The sequence below is a fragment of the Platalea leucorodia genome (genome assembly GCF_965183815.1).
Source record: "Platalea leucorodia genome assembly, chromosome: 5".
Taxonomy (NCBI): domain Eukaryota; kingdom Metazoa; phylum Chordata; class Aves; order Pelecaniformes; family Threskiornithidae; genus Platalea; species Platalea leucorodia.
This window is the reverse complement of record NC_138827.1, coordinates 12,605,857-12,627,534: the sequence shown is the minus strand read 5'-3', so window position 1 is coordinate 12,627,534 and position 21,678 is coordinate 12,605,857. Positions and strand designations below refer to the sequence as shown.

General features: G+C 39.3%; 1 protein-coding gene across 1 annotated transcript in view; it reads left to right on the top strand.

The window, feature by feature from the left end:
- The window catches only part of LOC309591555 (cytochrome P450 2W1-like), a gene marked incomplete at its 3' end in the record, with an annotated part of 160,924 nt that overhangs the window by 100,945 nt on the left and 38,301 nt on the right, over positions 1–21,678 (top strand). Inside the window, exon 3 of the mRNA XM_082314073.1 lies at positions 6,841–7,016. Coding sequence (XP_082170199.1) covers positions 6,841–7,016 — 176 coding nt within the window. The remainder of the gene's footprint in view (positions 1–6,840; positions 7,017–21,678) is intronic.

The following is a 21,678-nucleotide window of genomic DNA, read 5'->3' as shown; positions in this document are numbered from 1 at the left end:
AAATTACAGCTGCAAATTTAGGGTACTACCTGATCACTTGTGCTTGTGAGATACTATAGCTGTGTACATAAGGACACTTTTTTTTTTTTAAAGCATTTACATGACCACTAAAAAAATCCTTTCCTGGATCAGAAAGATATAAAGCTTGTTCTTATGTAAATCTGGCTTCCTGCAGAACTTGTTTGAGGCTTTTCTGCCTGGGTTGCATCTACAGAAACCTTTCCAAATCAATTTAATGTAAGTTATTCCCAGTGTTTTTGTTGTGAGGAGTTGAGATTCTAGAAGCACCTAGCTTTTATGAAAACTTTTAATTTTTTCTTTGAGCAATGTATAATTTAAAAAAAAAAAATCTTCCTCTGTAAGTGCTAGAGACATGATTTAAGGAGGTATACTACTACAAATGTTACTTTTCATTCAAAATTTGCTTTCTGCATGGTAAGGAAGTTTCATATGCCCTCTCTGGTCATACTTCGTCTTTTCATAAGGTGCTAAATGATAGAAAATAGTTAGTTAAATTCAATATAGCTGTAAACTATTTTATGCAAATTCTATAGCTGTAGTTGTAGCACAGTTCCTTGGCAAGCCTCAGATAGTAAATTATTTGTCAATCTTTCTTTTATGAACCTTGCATCTAAGGATTTGCCAGTCTTTCTTCTTTGTAGGTTTTGAACTGTGTTTATAGATTCTGCTTTTTGTTTTTAAGCTGGCAGATGGCCAGTTATTTATCTGGGTTCATATGTATTGTGTAAGACAGAAACAGGACATTTTGCATGCTGATACCATGCACAGAGCATTTTTGGGGCAAAAGGCTACTTGTAAGCAGAAGGCATTATGTGACAGGTCGGCACCTCCTCATCAGTTCTTGGTCAGTGAACAAAGCCCCTTTTGACATTTCTTTATATTAAAAGTTATGAAATAAGATGAGCTTAATGAACAAACAAGGCGATACAATGCTCCTACTATGAAACAAGCCGTATCATCCATTTCCCCATCTTTCTCTTTGGAGTTCAAAAATTTGGTGCCCTCTTTATACATTTGTCACTGTTAGTCAAGTTATAATTTATGCCTCTGAATTTCTGATGTTGCTTGCTTTGCCGTTGCACAGACTTGTGTTGCTGTGCTGGTAGAAAAGGGTAAAAGTCTATTGGCTTTTGGAGGAGCTCTATTCACTGGTACTGATAAATAGTAAATTCGGTGTTGTGGCTTGGACTGTGGTTACTGCTATAGGTTTGGCAGCAAAGCTGAACCCCTGAACAGGCGGAAAGTTCAGACCTACACAGGCAAATCCCAAAGGCAAATTTGTAATAAATGAGTGTTCGGTTCATTGTGGCAATTCTTCAGAGTTTCTGACTCTGTCAACCTTATTCTGTGCTGGCAACAGACAGCTGGGGATGCAAATGTAGGAGTCTCTGAAACGGTGATGAGCGAGGAGGAGGAACAGAAGTCTTTAGAAGATGTCTGCAGCTCTACTCAAGTATGAGGCACTGAAGGACCTCTGAGTAACTATAAATCTAGAAAGAAATTTTAAAATGCACTTACTGCTTTGCTGAAACACAATACAATTAGTGTACTGTTAATACCATCTTAGTACTGGTTGCCCAGATATTACGGTTCGTAGTCCCCTGGCAGTGTAAGCTTTTATGCAGATGCAATCTCTGAAAAACTACTCTTGTTTGGTTTTGCCACTCTTGCTGCAGAAAAAAAGGGTCGGATATCATCAAGAAATTCTGTCTTGAGCACATCTTTCTGCCTTTTCCAGTTTCTCTTGCAGTTAGAGTTATTTTTCTCTGTTCTGAATTGCTTAGCAGGGCTGCTTTACACTATTAAATGCTTTACTTCAGTTTGAAATGACTCCCCTTTGATGATGGGTAAACTAATTTCTGAAGAAGACTTACAAAATGTTTTAAATTTGTGCGATACTTCCAGATTACAAAGAATAATGGAAAACTTTAACTGGTATCTAAAACTGCCACAGCTGAAGCCTCCAGATATTTTGAGTCAGATGGCTTAGGCTATTTACAGTATATTACTATGTTTACATACAATTCAGAAATTTAGAGACTGGCATTGATGAAGGGCGCTGGGTTGGCAGTCACAGCCCTTTGCATGCAGATGGACATCATATAGTATGAACTTCGGGAATTTGCATGAAGATGTCTGAGCTCGCATCTCCATACCCTTGCAAAGATGACGTGGGTTTTTATGAGCATATGTGTTAAAGATTTGGGGGTCTGTCTTTTTCTCAAAATATGGCATCCAGTGGCAATATCCCTTTTAGCACCTTTTCAGGCCTTCTGGAAAGTTTCCAAGTGGAAGACTCCCACCTCCTTAATCACAAGAAAACACTGGCTCTCCTCTGAATGTCAGTCATTCAAGTGTACTGACCTAGCCTGACCTTGTTTAGATTGAGATCTAATGGGCCCGCGATCCAAGGTGGTGTGGTAGCTCTCAGCAGGCTTTGCAAATAAGCAAGTGTTGTGTTTTTCTGTATGCATATGGTTTAAATTTATCACATCAATAAACAAGTGCCTCACACACTCAAATATAGACTTTACAATGTTGTAGTTAAGACTAAATTGTAGCACTACAAATTGTGATGTCACTTTATAAATATAGAAGGAGACAACGTGCAATATTTATGACCTCAAAACAATGAAGTCCTGTTGGTTGGATTTTTTAAAATTTAAATAATGACATAATACTAAAACTCTTAATGCAAATGGCTCACAAACTTTGGACACATCTTTCAGAAAAATAGTCACATTAGTGGTGCGGGGAAAGCGAAATTAAAAAATAAGGCTGTTGATTTGAAGAAAGGAGAGATGCATCAGTAGAGTAGCATAACAGAGATCATTCAAGTTAAAATAAATACAGCTAGGCTTTAAATTCTAGAGAAAGGTTTGGTTTTGTTTTCCTTTGAGTCCCAGGTTTTGGGAAAGGTTGCTTTTGCTTGTGTTGTTTTTTTTTAAATTGCGATAAAACTCCCCTCAGCTTCAGTGGAGACTATACCACCAAATGTAGGTTATTTTATGAAGCAAATAAAACTTGAGGGTTTCAAATTAAAAACCAGTCAAGAACAGATTGTGATGCGCACTACTAGATTACTCAAGTTGACAAGGATGGATAAAAGTATATTTGCAACTAGAAAAGTTGTTCAAGCTGTAAAGTTGTGAGTGCTTTCGTGGTATGTGTGCTGGGAGTCCCAAACAGAAGCCTGATGAACCCGATTTTCCCCGGGTGATGCTGTGGGCTAGCAGAAGGTACCTCCCGCTGTAAATCCCGACTCCTTCATGCCCGGGACAGCACCAGCCCTGCAGGGAGAACGCTGCTCTTGCTTCAGACAGCCTGCGGTGCATCAATTGCGATGCTGGAAACAAATGTTGTCAGGGCTCGGTATTTACGTTGCGACCTACAAGGAGGGAGCAACTTGTTTTGTTTTTAATGGAGCGGTCGGGGAGCGGGATGAATTCCTTGCTTTTTGATAATGCAAGGAATGTGGGGGGAAGGGAAGGTACAGAGATATGAGTTTACTGTAAGTATGAAGAAGCAGAGGCCTCTTTATCAGACCAGCTCTAATGATGTGCCACAGTCACTTTATTTGAAAGCTTCATGGCTCACAGAAAAGTAAACAAATTCATTACATTATTTTTAAAAGAAGATTAACTGTAGTGTGTCGTCTGTTGGACAGCTGCTGTAGTACTCTTTTCCAAACACTTTATAAATGACCACCCTCGGTGTTTTCCTGGGCTTTGTGTGGCTGGATTGTTATTTTAGTAAGTACCAGGGTGGCTTTTCAAATGAAAACGTTGTTTCCTGTGTAACAATTACGTACCTACCTTCACCCTAAATATTATTTTATTCTCAGCATGAGTTATAAAATGTCTTCTATACAAATGCAACATATGTTGCTTTTTTGCATGTGTTTGCACATGGATGCTGGGTTTTCTATAAAAATAGCTAAAAAGTATTTTAAACAAAAAAAGCAAATCCTCTTTACTGTCCCTCTTCCATTTATTCTGATTTCTTCTTTCTTGCCCTTTGTTCGCCTTTGAAAACAAAGTTGAAAAGATGAGTCAGAGTAAACTTAGATGATACATGAATTGACACTGAACAAATGTTTAGTCCTCAGCAGGTGTCTTTGGCAAATAAGATTGTGTTCAGGTATTGTCTTGTTTAACCAGCCTTTGCTTGAAAGTCAGCAAGAATAATCTTAGTTAGCACCATGTCTGGATGTTCGTTTGAAAGCACTTGGCAAACACTAATTGTTATAACACCAAGGATTTGCCAGTTTATAAAGTGGTTTTTTAAATCAGTCTCTCCATAAAGCGATTGATCTTCTTGTGCATTCAGGTTTCATTTATGGGTTCCTCAAGGAGGTGAGGAGGGAGCAGATTGAGGAGGAAGAACGTTCCTTTCGCCCCCAGCTTGGCCTCCGTGGGTTCCCGATGCTCTAGCAGAGCACCCCACCTGGCAAGTACGATGCTATAGTAAAGCTGCTGGATCCGAACCAAGTCCGCTCTGTGAATGCAGTTCTTGTTCTTGGCAATGTTCCTGGTGGTTAGACTCCCTTTGTCTTGGGATGCGAGAGGCTAATGCAGGTGCCATAGGCACGGGTGAACCTCCAGACTGCCTTGCTTGTCTCAGTGTACTCCACCTTCATTGGCTTGTAGCAAGAGTGTCTGAGGGACAAGCAGATTTGGAAGAAACATCAGAAAGTGTTTATTTTGAGCAGAAGAATTACGGATCTGAATAACTCAACAAACACTTGCATGGAATCTCCCCTTTTTCTGTCCTCGTCATATAGGGGTCTGCTTCAAAGTCCACTTGTGTACAGAGAAGGTAGACATTTCGTGGGCCAGCTTACATCTGTGCCATTTCCACTGCTGTCGGTGGGTGGTTTTTCCCTACCCAGAGACCACACCTTCTTGTAAATATAGCCTGGCCTTGCAGGAATCTGTTCCTTGTTCAGGCTGTCTTAACAAACCCGGTACAACTGTTGCTGAGCAAGTGGATTAATTAATGGAGTCATTGGCAAATCATTACTGTTTGGGCAACATCTCTGTTACATTTCACGTTACTACAAACAGTTTTCACAGTGTTGCCAACAGCCCCATCTTTTCTTGTTAAATGTCATGAGCAGGACATTTAAGTGGTCTTGACAGAAGGTGCTGAATATGGTTAGATAAAAAAATGGGAGGCTGACAACCTATTCCTGTCTGAGCCCATAATTTAGAAGTGTGTCAATGTTTGCAATCTTGAGTTGGCTACAAATGATAGTAGGGGAGTAGTACAGCACAGCAAACAGGAGCTAAAACCCCTGAGCTCATCACAAGAGCTAACACTTCTAGTGGTTTTGCTACTGGATTTCTGTTCTTAACTTGGAAGAGAAGGTGATATTTAAATAGTCCTTGTGCATACCTTTAGCCTGCATTTTATCACAGTGCCTGACCCGTGGAGGTGGCTAAGAAGCAGTAGTTCCTTAAACCACGATGAAGGTATCAAAGTTTTATTTGGGACTGTGTGAGGTCTGTAACTATCATATAAGCTAAGAAATAGCACCACGCCTTCAATCTTGGACTTAGAAATATCTAAAAGCAAGACCAATACGGTGCAAGAGTCTTGTTTGCAGAATTTCATACTTTTTTCATTGCTTAGTTGTTCCTGGGAAGTTGCACAGAAGAGGTGGCTTCCTAGTGTCCAAATCCCTCCTGCTTCCTGAGGTACATAGGGGTTTGGATACCCAGAAGCTTCGTCTGCACTTTTGTGAAGGTCTATGTACGGTGATCATCAGAGTAGTTAGGGTTCTGTAACGAGTAAATCTCTGTCTCTCAGGGAAATCTTGAGGAGGGCATTGAGTAAACAGCCATCTCGTATTAGACCAGCTGCAATTTTTTTTAGGTTTCTAGTTGATACTTAATTCAGTGGGACTATTGCCTGGAAAGATGTGAATGAACCTCTCACAGACTTCTAGGAGTCCCTGCAGTCAGTCTTATCTTGCTGTGGAACAGCTTTTTATTCCTACACTGCATGATCTCACACTGGCTTTTCCGTGATAAACGCAGCGTATCTATTTAATGCTCTTCATCTGTACGGGAAATAAATATTTTCATTTGGGGCATACTTATGCATATATTTATAGTAATTTGTTTTTCAACATGAATCATTAACTGTTCTGTCTGCAAACCTAAGGAAAATTCAACCTTTGTGGGATATACATGTGTATGTTTATGCAAGATTGTGCCTATGTTTACCCAAGATTGCTAAAGGATCTCCAAGAGGACTTGGATGAAGATGGCAGTTGTCACATCTTCTCCTTTGGCATAATGGAGATGAAGCCCCTGTGTGGCAGACAGAGATTTTCTCAGTCCAGGGAAGTGTGAGGTTACACAACAAACAGAAACTAAGGATCTTAAGGAAACCCTACTTCTCCCACTTGAATGTGTGTATGTTAAAAAAAAAAAAATCTGTACCTTCCCTCCGCTATGAAACAGCCTCTGCTGTTCACGTTCCCCCCTCAGGTTTGAGTATGAGAACAAACAGCACAACAAATCTTAGATATTATGTTTAATACATGGATAGAAGGTGCTCACGTTACTGTACTGCTGAGAACAGTATAATCATCTATAGAGGGCAGTTCCGCAGATTTCTGCAAGTCCAGTATTTACAGTTCTGTGAATTGAGCAAAGTAGAGAGGTGATGGAAGTATACTGAACAGTAAAATTATGAAGCTTGAAGCTTCTGGTTTTAAATATTACCTGTGCCCTTCAATTGCATTTCTGCATATTTTGTTCACTTTCTTATAGAAATATAAACACTTTATTTAAATGTTGATTATTTCAGGCAACAAAAGAAGAGGAAGAGCTTACTCCAGAGGAAAGAAGGAAACTGGAAAGAAAATTAAAAAAAGAGCGCAAGAAGAAAGAAAAACAGCTGATGAGGGAAGCTGGAATCTCTACTAAAAAGGTGGAGCCCAAAAAGCAGTCGGGATCTGAGCTGGCTCTGGCCTATTTAACCAGGTAAGAATACTAAAACCACTGTATGTGCTCCCTACAGAAGTAATCTGTAAACTGTGCCAGAAATCCAGAACAAGCTGAACCAAGTCATAACTCATTAAAGGAAATTGCTGCAGTTAAGTACTAAGTTAATGTTTCATCTCGGTTAACACCCTAGCATACAGTTGATCACCCCATTGTATTTATATCACAGGAACAACTGAAGCATGTTAAGTATGGTGCAAATATTTTACAGAAAGACAGCTCCTGTCCTGAAGATCTTATTGTTGATATATAAATATCACTGGGTTAGCTGTGCTTAAAAAGATGAAAGGCATATTGCAGAAAAGATTGCATGGAGGAAACTAGTTTTGTTTCTTGAGTGCACTGCTTTAAGCAGAGGAGTTTCAGTTAATCTCTTTGTATAAGCAAACTGCATGAAGTGGTTAAACATGGAGTCTGAATTTAACTGCCTGCATAATATTTGGATATTTGTAAATTAAGATGCGATTATGCCACTATTTTAAAGTTAATAGCGTACAATGCCTTATTTTTGCGTACCAAAGTATATAGCAAGTATAGTGGCTGATTTCAGATCAGAAGCAATTACTTCATCTAGTTAGTGCGCTTTTTTAGAATACTTAGAATTCCAACATAAAGCAAAGTCTATGGTTGAAATAAAGAACTACAACAAAGCTTTCATAGTACCCTACAGACAGTAAGAGGTCATGTATAAACAGGACGATAGTGTTTATTTTTTTCCAAACTGCAAAATATACCCTGTCTGTAAGACCTCCAGAAGACTGGCGTGTTACAAATAGTGGGTTACCACATGGAATAATTCCAGGGTTGCATCTCTGGCCATGCTCAAAACTGAAGCATCCAGACTGTCTGAATTGTTACTTACCACTCTCAGTGGGGAGGGAGGAAATTAATTGCATTCCAGGCAGAGGGACTTGTGCATTTTTGTTACATAACCCTCAGCACGCAGCGATAGCAAAATGACAATAATATTTTTGATCTGGAAAACAGCTGGAGTAGTTCACCACTGTTTTGAACTGCAAACGGATTGACAGTTAGCTTTGAACCATCTGCTCAGGCTATACTCTGGTATGTGTGCTAGTAAGTGGTGGATCTAGAGATAATGGTTTTCAGGTTTGAAAGCAAAGGAACAAGCCATGGGGTTTTGTTTGATATTCCACTGTTATCTGTATGGATTTTTGCCTTGATAGGTGAGAGAATATGAAACTATATTTGAACTAATACTTGAACCAATTTGATTCTAGAGTTTCACTTAACCTGTACCAAATTACCTTGAAATAGTAAACCTGCTATGTCATTTGGTCTTGTCATACACAGAGTCCAAGGGCTATATGTACAGCAATAGGTTGTGTGAGATTATTTCAGCAACAGACAATTTGTATTTTCTAGACTTAACAGGCACAGTCATAAGATGCTGAACTGCCAAGCAAACAACCATAGACAGTGTTGAAGACCCAAATGTCCCAGGACCACCTTGCACCATTGTAAATTAAAGAAAAAGCTTAATCCTTTTACACCTTAGATGTTTTTTCAACCCAGCAAGACTGGAAAAAGAAACAACTGGATTTGAAGTAATCGGAGAAGTAATATATTAGCTGGGGAGGGGAAACTAAAATCCAAGCTCTGGAAGTCCATTGTAAAAACCCCCAGCAACTTCAGTAGGTCAAGGATTTCAGTCTATGTGTTCTTGTAGGGCTACAGACGTGAATAATATGTGGGAGGATAAGTTAATCTTATAGATGCAAGAGATTAATATAATTAGAAGTAAACAAGAGGGTGCTATGGATTTATGTTTTGCCCCACCTGCAATAAAAAGCCTTACATGGCATAAGGGTTGCTAAGTTAAGTGGCATCTTAATTCCCTGATGACATGTGAATCTCCTGTAGGACAGGTGGAACTTGAATACCATATGATAACTAACACTGTCATTTTTATTTACTAAGAGACTATCCACAGCATGAGAGCACAACCATGTGAAGCTTTAGCCCATGACAGGAAAATACTGACTTTGTTTTAGTGAAATTTTGTTTGATAAGTTTAAAAGAAAAATCTTAGAAAGCATTCAGTGAAAGATTCTTGTTACACATCTAGACTTTTGACATGCAATGGAAAATTCAACTTATTTTGTAGGTCATACATATTTTAAGAGGTAGTAGTTCCCTCAGAGTGCAGAATCATCTTTTCTGGTATGCGGGATTCTTCACCAGGAGAATAAATTTCTGTTTCAAGCAGTAAGGTCAGGGAGAAGTAGCAAAATTTTACTTGGAGGAGATGAAGCATAGTTAAAAACAGTTACTGTTTTGTGGCGGGTCCTGTGCTTAGAAAGCCCTGCCTCTGCAATGGCTTTGTATGTTCCGTTTTAAAAATAAAATGGAAGTAGCAGGGAGCCGACAGGCAGCACTCCTCTCCTCTGAGGCATGAGGTGACTTTCACAAAGACGTGCCTCATCCTTTTAGTCAAAATGAGTTAATGAAGAGAGCATTGATGAGAGGGAGTGAGGCATGCAGCATGCGGGGGGCAGGACCACTAATCTCCTCCTGTCCTTCCTGACGGCTTTGAGACCAGCACTGCAGCAACGGGGCTAGATTCACGGCGATGCTTCGCATGAAGAGCAATGCTAGACCAAGGCATGTGGCCATCCGTGACAGCACTGCCGCCACATGCCCCCGCTGCTACAGGTCTTTGTAAACCTTCGCACTACTGGGTACAGTGTACTGCAAGCTGACCAGTTCTTCCAGTTTTCCAGGTTTGTTATTAGAGTCTAGAAACAAATAGTTCTTGATGATTTACCAGCCTCCGGAGAGGTCAAATTATCATTTTATTGGAGGACCATCCTAGCAATTGAGAGAGGTTTTTTTCCCCCATGCATATGGGATGATGCCAACTAGCAAACTGCAGTCCCTAGCGAGACCTGAGGGTGCTGAAGGGTTTCCCCTGTGAGCTGGGTGACATTGATAGCCCAGGCTTTTCAGCTGCTTTCTCATTTGAATGAGACCAGGATGGGCATTCACCAGGTTTTGCACTCCTGATAGAGGAGAAGCAGCCAAATGGCTCCTGGCTTTTTCTTCTCTCACTTTGTGTTTGCTTGTGGGAAAAGGAAAGGGGGAGAAAAAATGTCTTCGCTTCACCATTTTTTATCTCACCTTTTCCCTCGATGAGATAAGCTCAGGCGGTTTCCCAGCACGGTTCTGTCTAATGCAGCAATCACAGCATGCCTGTGGAAACGGAAGAAAGTCACCCCTCTCAGGTTCTCCAGCTTGCTGGGGGAGCAGAGAGGGAGATCTGAAGATATATAGAGGATTAAAAATAGGGAGCTACAGTCAAAAAGGAAGCAGAAAGGTTATAAAACTATGAGAAGGAAAAAACAAAATGTGGAATAATGAAAAAAACCCAGAGTGGTACTGAACAGAAGACAAAAAAACCCTGTAAAATTACTGCAGAGGAATAGGAAAGAGCAGGTGTAAGGAAATATCAGTGGTCGAATAAACTGCAGAAATTTCTTCCTTTAATGATGACAGGCCTTTTTTCTTTATGATGGTAAGTGATGATTCAAGTTTAAAGCCAAGATTAGAATGTCTCATTACTTTGATTCTTGGAAAATATAAAATAAAAATTCATCCTTTTCTGAGCATTAAATGCCTTCAAGTGAAAAGATGTTGCAATTCATGAGAATAGTAATTAGACTTAATTATAACCTAACTGACCTTCTGTGGTGTTAAAATGTTGGCAGAACTTGTTTGTCTTGGCAAGCCACTCTCTCCTAGAAATGTTTCTGTTCTTGTGTTTGGCTTAGAAAGTTCATTGCTGTATGGATCTGCCCATATGGTTTTTTCCATCACCCATCAAAGGAATAGACAGATCTGAAAAGTTGTCACTAGAAGTATGTGGAATTACAAGATTGATATCATCCTAAGTAGGAGTAATAGATAATATCGTTATCTGGATATTGCTGTGAATTACCTAAGCCTTGCAATATTATTTATCATGTGTTAAAATTTCAAAAATAAGCTGCTGGAGTATATTTCTTTTCTCTCTGTAATGATTTATGTTATACTAGTAATATGTGTCACCAGAATGTTTCCCAAGGCATTGTCTTTTCAGTTTCCTTTATAGATCACTTTTCTCATCCCTAACTTAAATTTAGGTGAGATTCAGAGAATGTCAGAGTCTTCTTTAGGGAAAAAAAAAGAGATGCTTGTAAGAATAATACAAAGCAAGGACACATTACAGAAACACAACAGTGAGACACAGAATTTCCCACCGACTGGGGAAATAGTCTGACTCTGCAGAACACAAGGTGGTTTTGCTGAGCGCAGTGGCAATACTGCTGAAAGCAGTGTACAACCCAGGGCGGTTGTTTATCTGCTGTGTTTGCAGAATGGAAACATCCCAGTCCTCGATCAAACTTTATTACAAACAGTGCCAAGCATGGGAGATTTTGAAGCTGAAACATTGCTCTTCCTGTCAAAGAACGTAGAAATCTGAGGGGCATTGCTGTAAGCATCATATATACAGATGTATTTTTTATATATTTATTTGTTTATTTATATTTTATGTGTAAATTATATCAAGTTGATGTTTGCTCCTGCTGGAGCAGAGGCCATCTGAAGAAGGGGATTAATAGGTGGCTTAGCGTTCATTCAGTGTTAGCATCTGGGAAGTTTCTGATTTTTGAAGGAACCAGTGGAAGCTTGTCCTGGGCTGTAAAGAAGGCAGCAGCATTTGAGATTTGTGGCCAAACAGCTGAGATGAAGGTGGCCCTTCAGGAAGTCACAAAACCATTCATCCTACCACATTTGGGACCACATGACTGTATTGAGAGAGCTTCTGCACAAATACAACCACACTCACTGATGTTGAAAAGTAGTTTCTAAATTTATATTGAGTGGGCTTGTGTCAGATTTAATTTGCTTCGTTGATCCATAACATTTTGAAACTGATTTTCTTTTCACAGCTTAAGTACTTTTTTTAGCTGCGGTCAGTGATGGCTTTTGATGTTTGATTCTGAACTTATTTAAGTCGTTCTCATTGCTGCTGGCCTTAATGTTTCTTAATTTCAAACTTGGCACTGGTGTTGATGTTTCACCATCGATGGCTTAAGCTTTTAGATATTAAGAGTAACTGATGCACTAGAAATCTAAACATACACAGATTTTTTTTTCTCCTCACTGGGACTGACGCTTTGGGTTTGATAGCAACTAACATTAGCGTTTGGTGTAGTTTCTCATTCCTCCACCCTCCAGGACAGAGAATGAGTTTCCTTCCTGATAGGGAGGTGCAGCATATATAAAAGCTCGCCCGTTATCTTGGATTTCATAAACTATCGGAGAACTGCTCAAGTGATGAATCTCAATTAGCCAGTAGCAAAAATAGTATGTGAACTTAAAAGAAGCTATTGTAATTAGACACAGCAACGTTGCTGAATTCCTTTCAACAACTGGGGCTTTAAGGTGTCTTGAAAGAGCAAGCTTTTCCTCAAAGATTAGGGGAATAGCAATGGAAGCTAGTTTTGCTTTAATAATCATAGGGCTATTTTTTAAAGGTTGTGGGGCAAGCATTAACTATAGATGTAATTAATCTATTCATACATGCTTTTAGTCATTTTGTCACATTCATTAGTTCCATAAGAAGCCTCATGAATCCAGAGAGTCAGATACAGGATAAATTTGCATTTGGCGCTGTTCTGTGCCTGTTTTATATGAACTTGGGCAGGCACTTGCTACTATCTGATTTCAAAGGCTTGCACTTTTCCTAATACGCTAGAGATCAGTGAATTTGTTTAAGCAGTTCTCCAACTTTCTATATTGCTTGACTTTTAATTTCTACCAGGGCCTGCCCTGCTTCTAAGTGAGATTCCTCTCCTTGGCCTAAATCAGCATGTCTGTAAAACTGAGTGTTTTCCAATTGATGCTAATAGTTGGACAGATTTTCCTTGTTTTAAAGGAAGCCACTGTCTCTGTTCAGGGCAGAGAAAAATAGTCTCATCTTATTAAGAGCGAGTTACACAAGGGAGCGTAGGGTAATGATAAGTACACCATGGCATCTGATGAAGCCACCTCAGTTTGTTTGCAGTTCCCTAGCAGCCCCGGCATTACTCAGAAACTCTACAAAGTTCTCTGTTGCAATGCCCACACCTTTCCTATTTTTAGGGCGCTGGTATGCTGGTAGTTATTCTTGTGGGGGTAGGTGGAGAGGGCATATTCACTCTGCAGATTTGGTGCTGCTTATGGCTATTCTGTAAACGTACTCAAGCATATTATATTCTGCAGAAGGCAAAGCTTGCTGTTAGCCTGTATGAAGCAGAAAAATTGTTCTGCTGTGTTGGACCTGTTATTGAGCAAGGCTTTCTAAATCATTGTATTGCCCCACATTTTGTGAATAACTTCTCCCCTTCCTGGTGTTTACATCCTTCACACGGCTGTATCGGTTTTCTCAATCTCACTGCCCCTTCGGTGAAGCAGCACATCCGTAATCCTTCATCTGTTGCTAGTCCTTCCAGACACTGATATGCTCTGTTGCTCTTCTCTGAACTTCTGTGTCTGTGATTGTGCTGGAAATGCAAGGCCTGGAAGCAAACATGCTGTTTTACTGGAGCCGCCTTCCAGCTTCACGCAGAAGGGACTGAGTGTCCAATTCCTTCCTGCTCCCTGTCACTCTGGCTTTGGTTTATAGGCAACAACGCTGGGTTCATCTTTGAGCCATAGCACGTTGAGATTTCACATTTTATTTGCTGCATGCTGAAAACCTTTGCTTTTTTCCTCCCCCCAAAATATTATTCAGTTTTATGTTAATGACAGTGTTGGCACAAACATGCCAACTATAGCCATAATAAATTTTTCACTGACTGTAAAAGGGACAGTGCTTCTCATCCTACTTCAGCCTTGCTGCAGCAAGTCAGATACCCTGCCATTTCACAGTTGGCTTTATGATACACATTTCCAGATGTTAGTGTTCTCATTATCATCTGATTATTCAAACTATGCATTTAGGATTCTGTGAATGTCACGTTACACTCTCAGTAATAGCACCATACAGCTTTTGCCTGTTTAATCAAGATGTCTGACAGCAGCCCGACTTGATGATTTTCAGTCCCTGTGATACACTCACTGACTTCTGGATTCACTTTTCTGTATCCTGGTGGCAAGTGATACGCAGAACTGCGTTGGAGCCATGCCAGTGTTTTTCTAACCCCCACATGACATCCACAGGATGTCATATTGTGCAGGAATTGCTTTTAAACCGTTATTAACTTCTTGGTGGGTTAGCTGCTTTTTATGGTTCTAATACAAGAATTTGCTGCTTTGCAAGAAGCACGTTAACATCTTACTTTTAATTTACTGTCCCTTATGTATATCTCGTCTCTTTTCCCATCTATAAATATTACAGCTATCCAAACTGAGATCCAGGCTTTGCTTGAAGAAGGCTCACCAAAAAAACAAAGGCAACAATTTTGCTCCACAGCTCTTCCACACGAGTCCGGCTTTGCAATGCGGTTGATTAAAGAGATGCCTGCACCGGCGCTGAACAGAGGAAGGTGCCTGCATGCCACAGTGCTGTGCAGAAATACTGGCTCGGGTCTGGAAGCTGAGTAACCAGGTTAACACCCAGATGAGCCTGAATTAAGAAGTCATGGCTCTTGGCAAATGAGCTCAGGCACTGCACGGAGCTGATTTATAAGTTATACCACTTTCAGTGCGAGAGCGGGCACTGAGGCTTCTTTATCTGTTACTGAAGGTAAACTTGTTGTCAGTTTAAGCTAATGCTGACAAATAATGGTATTATTTACTACATAATTCTAAAAACAGCAACCAAAAGAAACAACAAGATAAAAACCAACTTTAAGTAGCTTGGAGCCAATCTCTGCTATTTTTACCAAGAATTTCTGGGAAGAAAATGAACCATAGTAATACATTCTGGGTATCTGTAATACTATCCTGGAAATGTTCCAGATGGACAGAATTACTTTTTTTTTTATGATTCCAGTTGTTTCTAGCAAGTCCTCTCCATACTGGTTTATCAAGTTTTGAAGAACCTAGGTACTTAACAAATATTTTTTGATGCATTTTGCCATTTCTAGCTTGCAGGTTAAGCAACTCTGGTTTCTAGAGGGAAAACAGGTGATTGCTTTGAAGATTCTGAAATGTCAGGTTTTAAGACTTTTAAGCTTAGTTATACATGGAAGTTCTCATATGTTGCAGATATTTCTGTCGTATTTTCAACTCATTCAGAAGTAGGAAGTTGCAGAAACATCAATGATTGCATGATTTTCCAGCCAAATTAGTAAATGCTTATGATGCAACTAATTCCACTGAGCTTTGGAAAAGCCGCCGGACTAACGCTACTTTCCCTGAACCAAACCTCCTCCGGGTTAGCTATTAATATTACTCTGGGTAAACTCCTTAATATAGGGAATGGTTTTGGAGTAGCTTTCTTACCCCTTTGCTTAGCGCTAATGCATGGCTTAAGAGGAGAAAGCAAGGGAGGCTTATGTCCATGCTAAATTTTTCTTGGTCAGAGTCGGTAGCTGTTCTATCTTTCTAAATCCGCTCATTGTCCTATTTAGTTTATGGCAGAGGAAAGAGATTTCTTCTTGTAATTTCCATAACCATAAATGGTCATTAAATTTAACAAAATGGAGAAATAGATTAGGAAGCTCTAATCCTGCCTTACAGCTCCAAATCAAATAATTCATCTTTCTAAATCTTTGAATTAATTTTATGGAAGGTCACAAGTAGACATCTCAAAGCATATTTCAGTAAAAGCTGCAGAATGATTTACTTTGAAACCTTCTGTCTCTTTGCACTTCTACAATTTTTTCAGTGTGAAACAAAGCTGTCAAAATATTTACTTGGGCATTTGGTTCAAACATTCTCATAGGGAAATACTGTGTTTAATAGTGTCATTAACATGAATTCACAAATCCTTTCATCTGACATCTATCATTTACAGGATCAGCTGAAAAATATGTTACCAACTAACCATCCCCATCTTTAAAGGGATTTTTATTTTGTTTTTTTAAAAATATTTTCTCTGTCTTCTCCCTGTCATAGTAATGGTAATTTACTTTTCCATAATACCTTTCCTGATAGCATATCATAACTGTATTTTGACAAAATAAATGAAAAATATTTTGATACTAATTTATTCACTCTTGTTATGACAGCTTTTGAGAAATTGTTATATTACCCCGTTTCTCAGATGGATAAATTAAACAGTGATGAAGTTAGTGACTCACCAAAGTCCTTGTACTATCCAAAGGTCTCCTTTCAAGCAAGTGACACAAGGGAAACTAGACATAACTTTCTTCTCATCTGAACACAGGCTCTGTTTTCTTTGGCCCTATACCAATGTCTGGTCCCAACAGACCTGTAGGATTTTTCTCAATTCCTTATTTTGAAAGAGGAGTTTGCATGGATTTTTTTTTTTTTTCCTGTACTGGTGTCTCAAGACAATCCTAAAGGCCACTAGCACCTATACTAATCTCTGGGTGGGCATGCAATGCATGGATTAATATTCCAAATCCTTCTAGCTGCTTTGGGAGAGGTTTCTGTCTTCTATGGGTGGGGTCTCCTTGTAGTTGTGGTCCTTTGCAGTATTGCTGCAAATGACGAGAGCAGCTTTATTCCACTTTATTGCTGCTGATAAAACTAGGAACAAAAATTCCTAAGTTAGCCAGCTGGAGGTTACAGACAGCATTTTTATTCTCAGTCACATATACAAGATTTTTCTCCTGCATACAATCTTGTATCAGATGAGAATGGTGGCTCGTTCTCATGTGTCTAAGGAGGCTTCCCATGCATTCTTGGTGAATTGATTTTTTTCAAAGTTTAGCTTGCTTTTATTTATTTATAATTTTTTCAGTAGGATTTTTAAGATTCCTCATAAATTTTCACATATATTGTTGCAGCTATAAATTGTATTAGCAGTAATTAACCGCTGTGCTGTAAAGAGCTTCCTCAGATGGGAAAAACTAGATTACGTGTGTTAAATATAGGGGTAAAAATAGTTAAGGTTTCTTTGCCTGATTCTCTTTCCTGTAAAACAGTGTCTTTATTTCCAAACCTAGTTAAGAAAATTTAATGCATCCTTTCTTAATTACTCTCATTTCCAGTAAAATAAAATTTAGTATAAATTAATTTTCTTAACAGTTTATTAAATGTAGTCATTAGATATTTCTCGTGCAGATCCAGCTTTCATCTGTCTGTGGTATTATACAAAAAAAGTCGCATCTAATTGAACAATCAAGCAGCTTTAATATATTATTTAATCTGAAATAACTTTTAGAAACCTTGTAAGACATATTAGGGAGATTCAGAAGTAGAAACCTGTTATAACAGGCCAGTCTGCTTCAGGACCGTACCCCGACAGTAACTAGACACCTTCATTGCCCACTGGAGTTGTGAGTGCTCAATGCTTCACACAATCACTTTGACCTTTTCCATTTGTCTTGAGGAAAGCTTGTGCACTATTCAGGCCAAATAAAACCAGAATAATTAAAATTACCCATTTCACATATAAGTATTACAACAAACTACCTCTTGATATTTTTAAACTAAAAGCAGGTTGCAGGGATTATTTGCTTTATTTGAACAAAATGCCATTTGCAGTGAGTGTTTGTTCAAGGAGTATGAAGCATAGCTCTTTCCTCCCAGCCTCTGAAGTCTGCTCTCCCCTGGCTCTCCGAACCCCTTGCCTAGCGCCTGGCTCTGAGCCCAGGCATCCCATCCTTAACCCGTCTTCTGGATTCAAGGAAAGGCATTTTCTACTCTCCCATCTTCTTCCATTCACACTACGTTCTTGACATGGCGGAAATGCAAAAGGAAGGTTTTATGTTTTCTTTGTGTCATAAAATTTAGATCTGGGAGAATTAACGCTGCTGCTCACTTCCTCAAACACATTTAAACTATTCATCCAATGCCCAAATACTCAAAATAGTGGAGAGTAGTTTCGTAGCTCTAGGGAATCATTTAGTCTAGTCAGCCAAAGCCAAAATTAAAATTTAAAATGCAGTTGGCAATGATTATTAATCAATTAGCTCCAGGGAGCCGTCAAGGCTTCCTAGCCAGAGTTAGAATAACAAGCAATATTTTTGAAATAATAAAACTGGATCCTTAATAAAACTCATCTCCTGCTTCACACATTTATTAATATGATGATGCCCAAAAAGGTATCAGTAATTACTTTTATATGAATAAAATTGAATTGGAATGAGAGCCATCTGCAGGAAGCAGTAATTGGCAGATCAGTTTCTCTAAGCGTAGATTACTTAATCTTAGTAGTGCAATGCACATCACAGGATATTAGAAGAGGAGAATCTGATACTGTCCTGAATACTGTAAGTGCAGTGGCAGATTTTATTATGCAGTGAGAGATACCTGAACATGTCAGCTAAATCAAGAAAATGCGAGTGGGCTGTCTACTGCTGTACACTTTTAGGTTGATCTTGATATTTTCATTGGCTTGTCCCTTTTTAGAACTCTTCTGCAAGAAGAAGAGTAAATCATCCTGAAAGGTTACAACTTATGAGATTCAAATGGCCACGTGTCTATGACACTCTCACTCCTTCTGCCTCTGCTGTACTTCCTAATGAATGCAGCCGTGGGATGTCCAAATTCGGGTGTAAAAAATGATGACGGTGGTTGACAGGTCATTTTTTTTTGAGAGCTTCTATACATGTTCGTGCTGTTGGTCCAGAATAACCCCAAACGTGGTGTCCTCTCAGATGCACTGTAAAAGCCATCTGTGTGATGGGTTATTTGAAAAGGGCTGCGCAGGGCTTCCTGTAACAAAGATGAGCTATGTCTAATTAGCCAGCAATAAAAATACTTGGATTTCATTTAAAAAAAAAAAAAAAGCCTGCAAATGTAATTTCTGCAACAGTGAATCTAGGGCTGGCATCCAAATTAATAATTATCTGTTCTTTAATACTGTCCTAAGAGAACTCAGTTAAGTAAAGGGGCTAGGGAAGAATTTGACAACCCGGGATGGCTTCTATATGCCTACAGAATATCACCACCAGAACGGGCCAGCACTGCAGCAGAGGTGAGGGGCCAGTCCTACAGCATAGGCTCAAGGTTCAGCTTCCCTTTGAGGGGGGGATTTCTCCTTTCCTAGAGGCTTCAGCTGGAGCCCCTGGACATCACAACGGATGGGACTGATTTGAGTCCAGCCATTTGTCAGTGTGAGTATCTCTGCTTGTCAAGCAAGGAGAGCACACAGGAACTACTTCTTCACAGATGCTACTGGCACCTAGCCTGCCTGGCCACCCTCCAGATTGCAGAGAGTGCGTTGCACCCCTTGTACCCCTCAAGTTCACTGAGACCACACTCCATGGTCTAAGCAGCTCCTGTTCCTCAAGGATGTGAGGAAGCCCTCTTGGGAATTCTGCAGGAACAGGGTTTGAATCTTGCGGAGAGGAAAGGAGGCCAGTCGGGCTCCCTGCAACTGGGGCTCGATGTCCTGGATGCTGAGAGTCAGAAAGGAAGAACGTGCATGGTGCTGGAACTTAGTGCAGGCACGCATTTGGCATGAGGGCATCTCATTAACAGAATGAGAGAGCATTGCTTTTTCATATTATATTCGAATGTTACTCTGGAGTTTGGAATTGCAGAAGAGCACTTCTGATCTTGTTGGCTGTGGAAGTCCATCACGTCTTTGCAAAGGCAGAAATCTTTAAAAGTTATAAAAGCTGATTTAAAATTTAAAAAGCAATGAAAATGAGCTACTGGTTGCAGCTAAGCCTGAATCCGTGCCTTGGCAGGAGTGTTCTCTACCACAGTTGGACGTTATGTGGTGTAATGGTATGACAGAAAAGAAGTGACCATATTTGTTTTTCCTGGGTCTGGTAGCATATCCGTCATCTGATCATCAGAAAGCATTTATATAAATGGATTGTTGCCAACTTCTGAAAATGATTTTACTCACAGCTGGTTTCTTACATGATTTTCATACAGACTATGGGGCCCTCTTTATCTCCTCATACCCCCCAGGATGTTCTTCATGGGAGGGAAGCATAACAGTTGTTTTCATTTTTCCTTTCCCTTATTTCTGGTCTGGGCATCAGTGTGACCATAATTAAGTGCAAGGAAAGATGGACATCTGGAGAGGAGATGGGACTTCAGCACAGCATTGGGATAGCACTTAGTTGTATATTCCTTGCAGGAGCAGAACAGATTGGCTGTGAAGGGCTCAAATTCTGGTTTTTATTCTTTTTCTGTGATAATTCAACTCCTGCTTTGTTTTCTTTTTATGAGTCTATGTAAAATAAAAAACATGTTTAGCTTAGTAATATAGTAATATTAGCTGTCGTCTTTCAAGCCTACTGCTGACCTTTTTGTTATTACTGAAAACAACAGAAAGTTCTCAGCATATTATTACTGCTATATATATTTTCAGATTAAAATGCAATTTTGCTGCAGGCAGACTAATACAGATACCAGCGACTAAATAACTGTACTAGCAAAAGAATTAAAAAAAAAAAAAATTGAAAAGGTTTTTTCCCCAGTGGAATGCTGGTGGCATTTGCAGGTAGGTTGGTGTCTATGAAAAGTTGACAAGTTGAATCACAGTAAGATACACTACGTGTATTGTACCATATATGAGATGTGAGCTCTACTGATGACCTGCTGTATGATTTTGAGGCATTGTTACAATTTTCTGGGTCAACTCTCCTTTCCACTTATCATCTGTCTCATCTGTTTATACTCGAAGCTCTTCAAGGGAATGTCTCATGTTGTGTTTGAACAGTGCCTACAGTGAGGGAGGAAGGGGATTTCTAGCTTGGCTGAAGCTTCAGGATGCAAACATAATATAAAACGTTACAAATAATGGCAAGTGATAAAAGTCCGTACAATAAAAAGATATGCTGTGATAAACATTTTATGTAGATTTAATCAAAGTTTTGCTTTAAGGCACAAAGGCCCTTTCCTTTGGCTTTATAAATACTATCTAAGAAAATTGTGTGACCTGTGTAGTTTGCTGTACAGATACAATCAGATACAGTCTGTCTTTATATTGGACATCAGGACAAAAATGGGACAGTAAAAAGCATGTTTGTTTCTTCCTGCATGTGTGATTCCTAAATTTAAAAAAAAGCTTCCTCCCCTCGCCTTTTCACAAGTCTTTAGTCATTATGCTGCGTCTAAACCAGATGGAAGAATATATTAAAAATTGTTTTTAAACCACAGATTGAGAAATGGTGCCAGGATTTTCAGCCTAAAACATGGAACTGATTCTAAAATCTGTTGACAATTTTAGAAAGTTTTCTTCTAGCAAAAGAGCTCCATTAGTGTCTCTTCTTCTCTTCCAGGAAAATAAAGAAAACCTTTATCTCAGTCATAATTTAATTAGCTCACAAACTGGATTTGAGAATATCGGTATAAATATATTAAATATCTCCAGGACTTGGAGTTGGGAGATAAACAGTCATCCATAATGCAAGAAAACCAGTTAAAAATACAGGCTATGGCTCTCTCTTACATCTATATCTTGAGTCCTGCCACAGATTGATGTGTCTAAGATTTTAACTACAGCCATTGCAGTCAAGTCTTTGAAAAATCTACTTAGAATTTAAATTTTGGATATTTTTTCCAAATGAGGAAAATCAGCATCACACGCATTTGAAATGAGATTTCCTCTTATCTT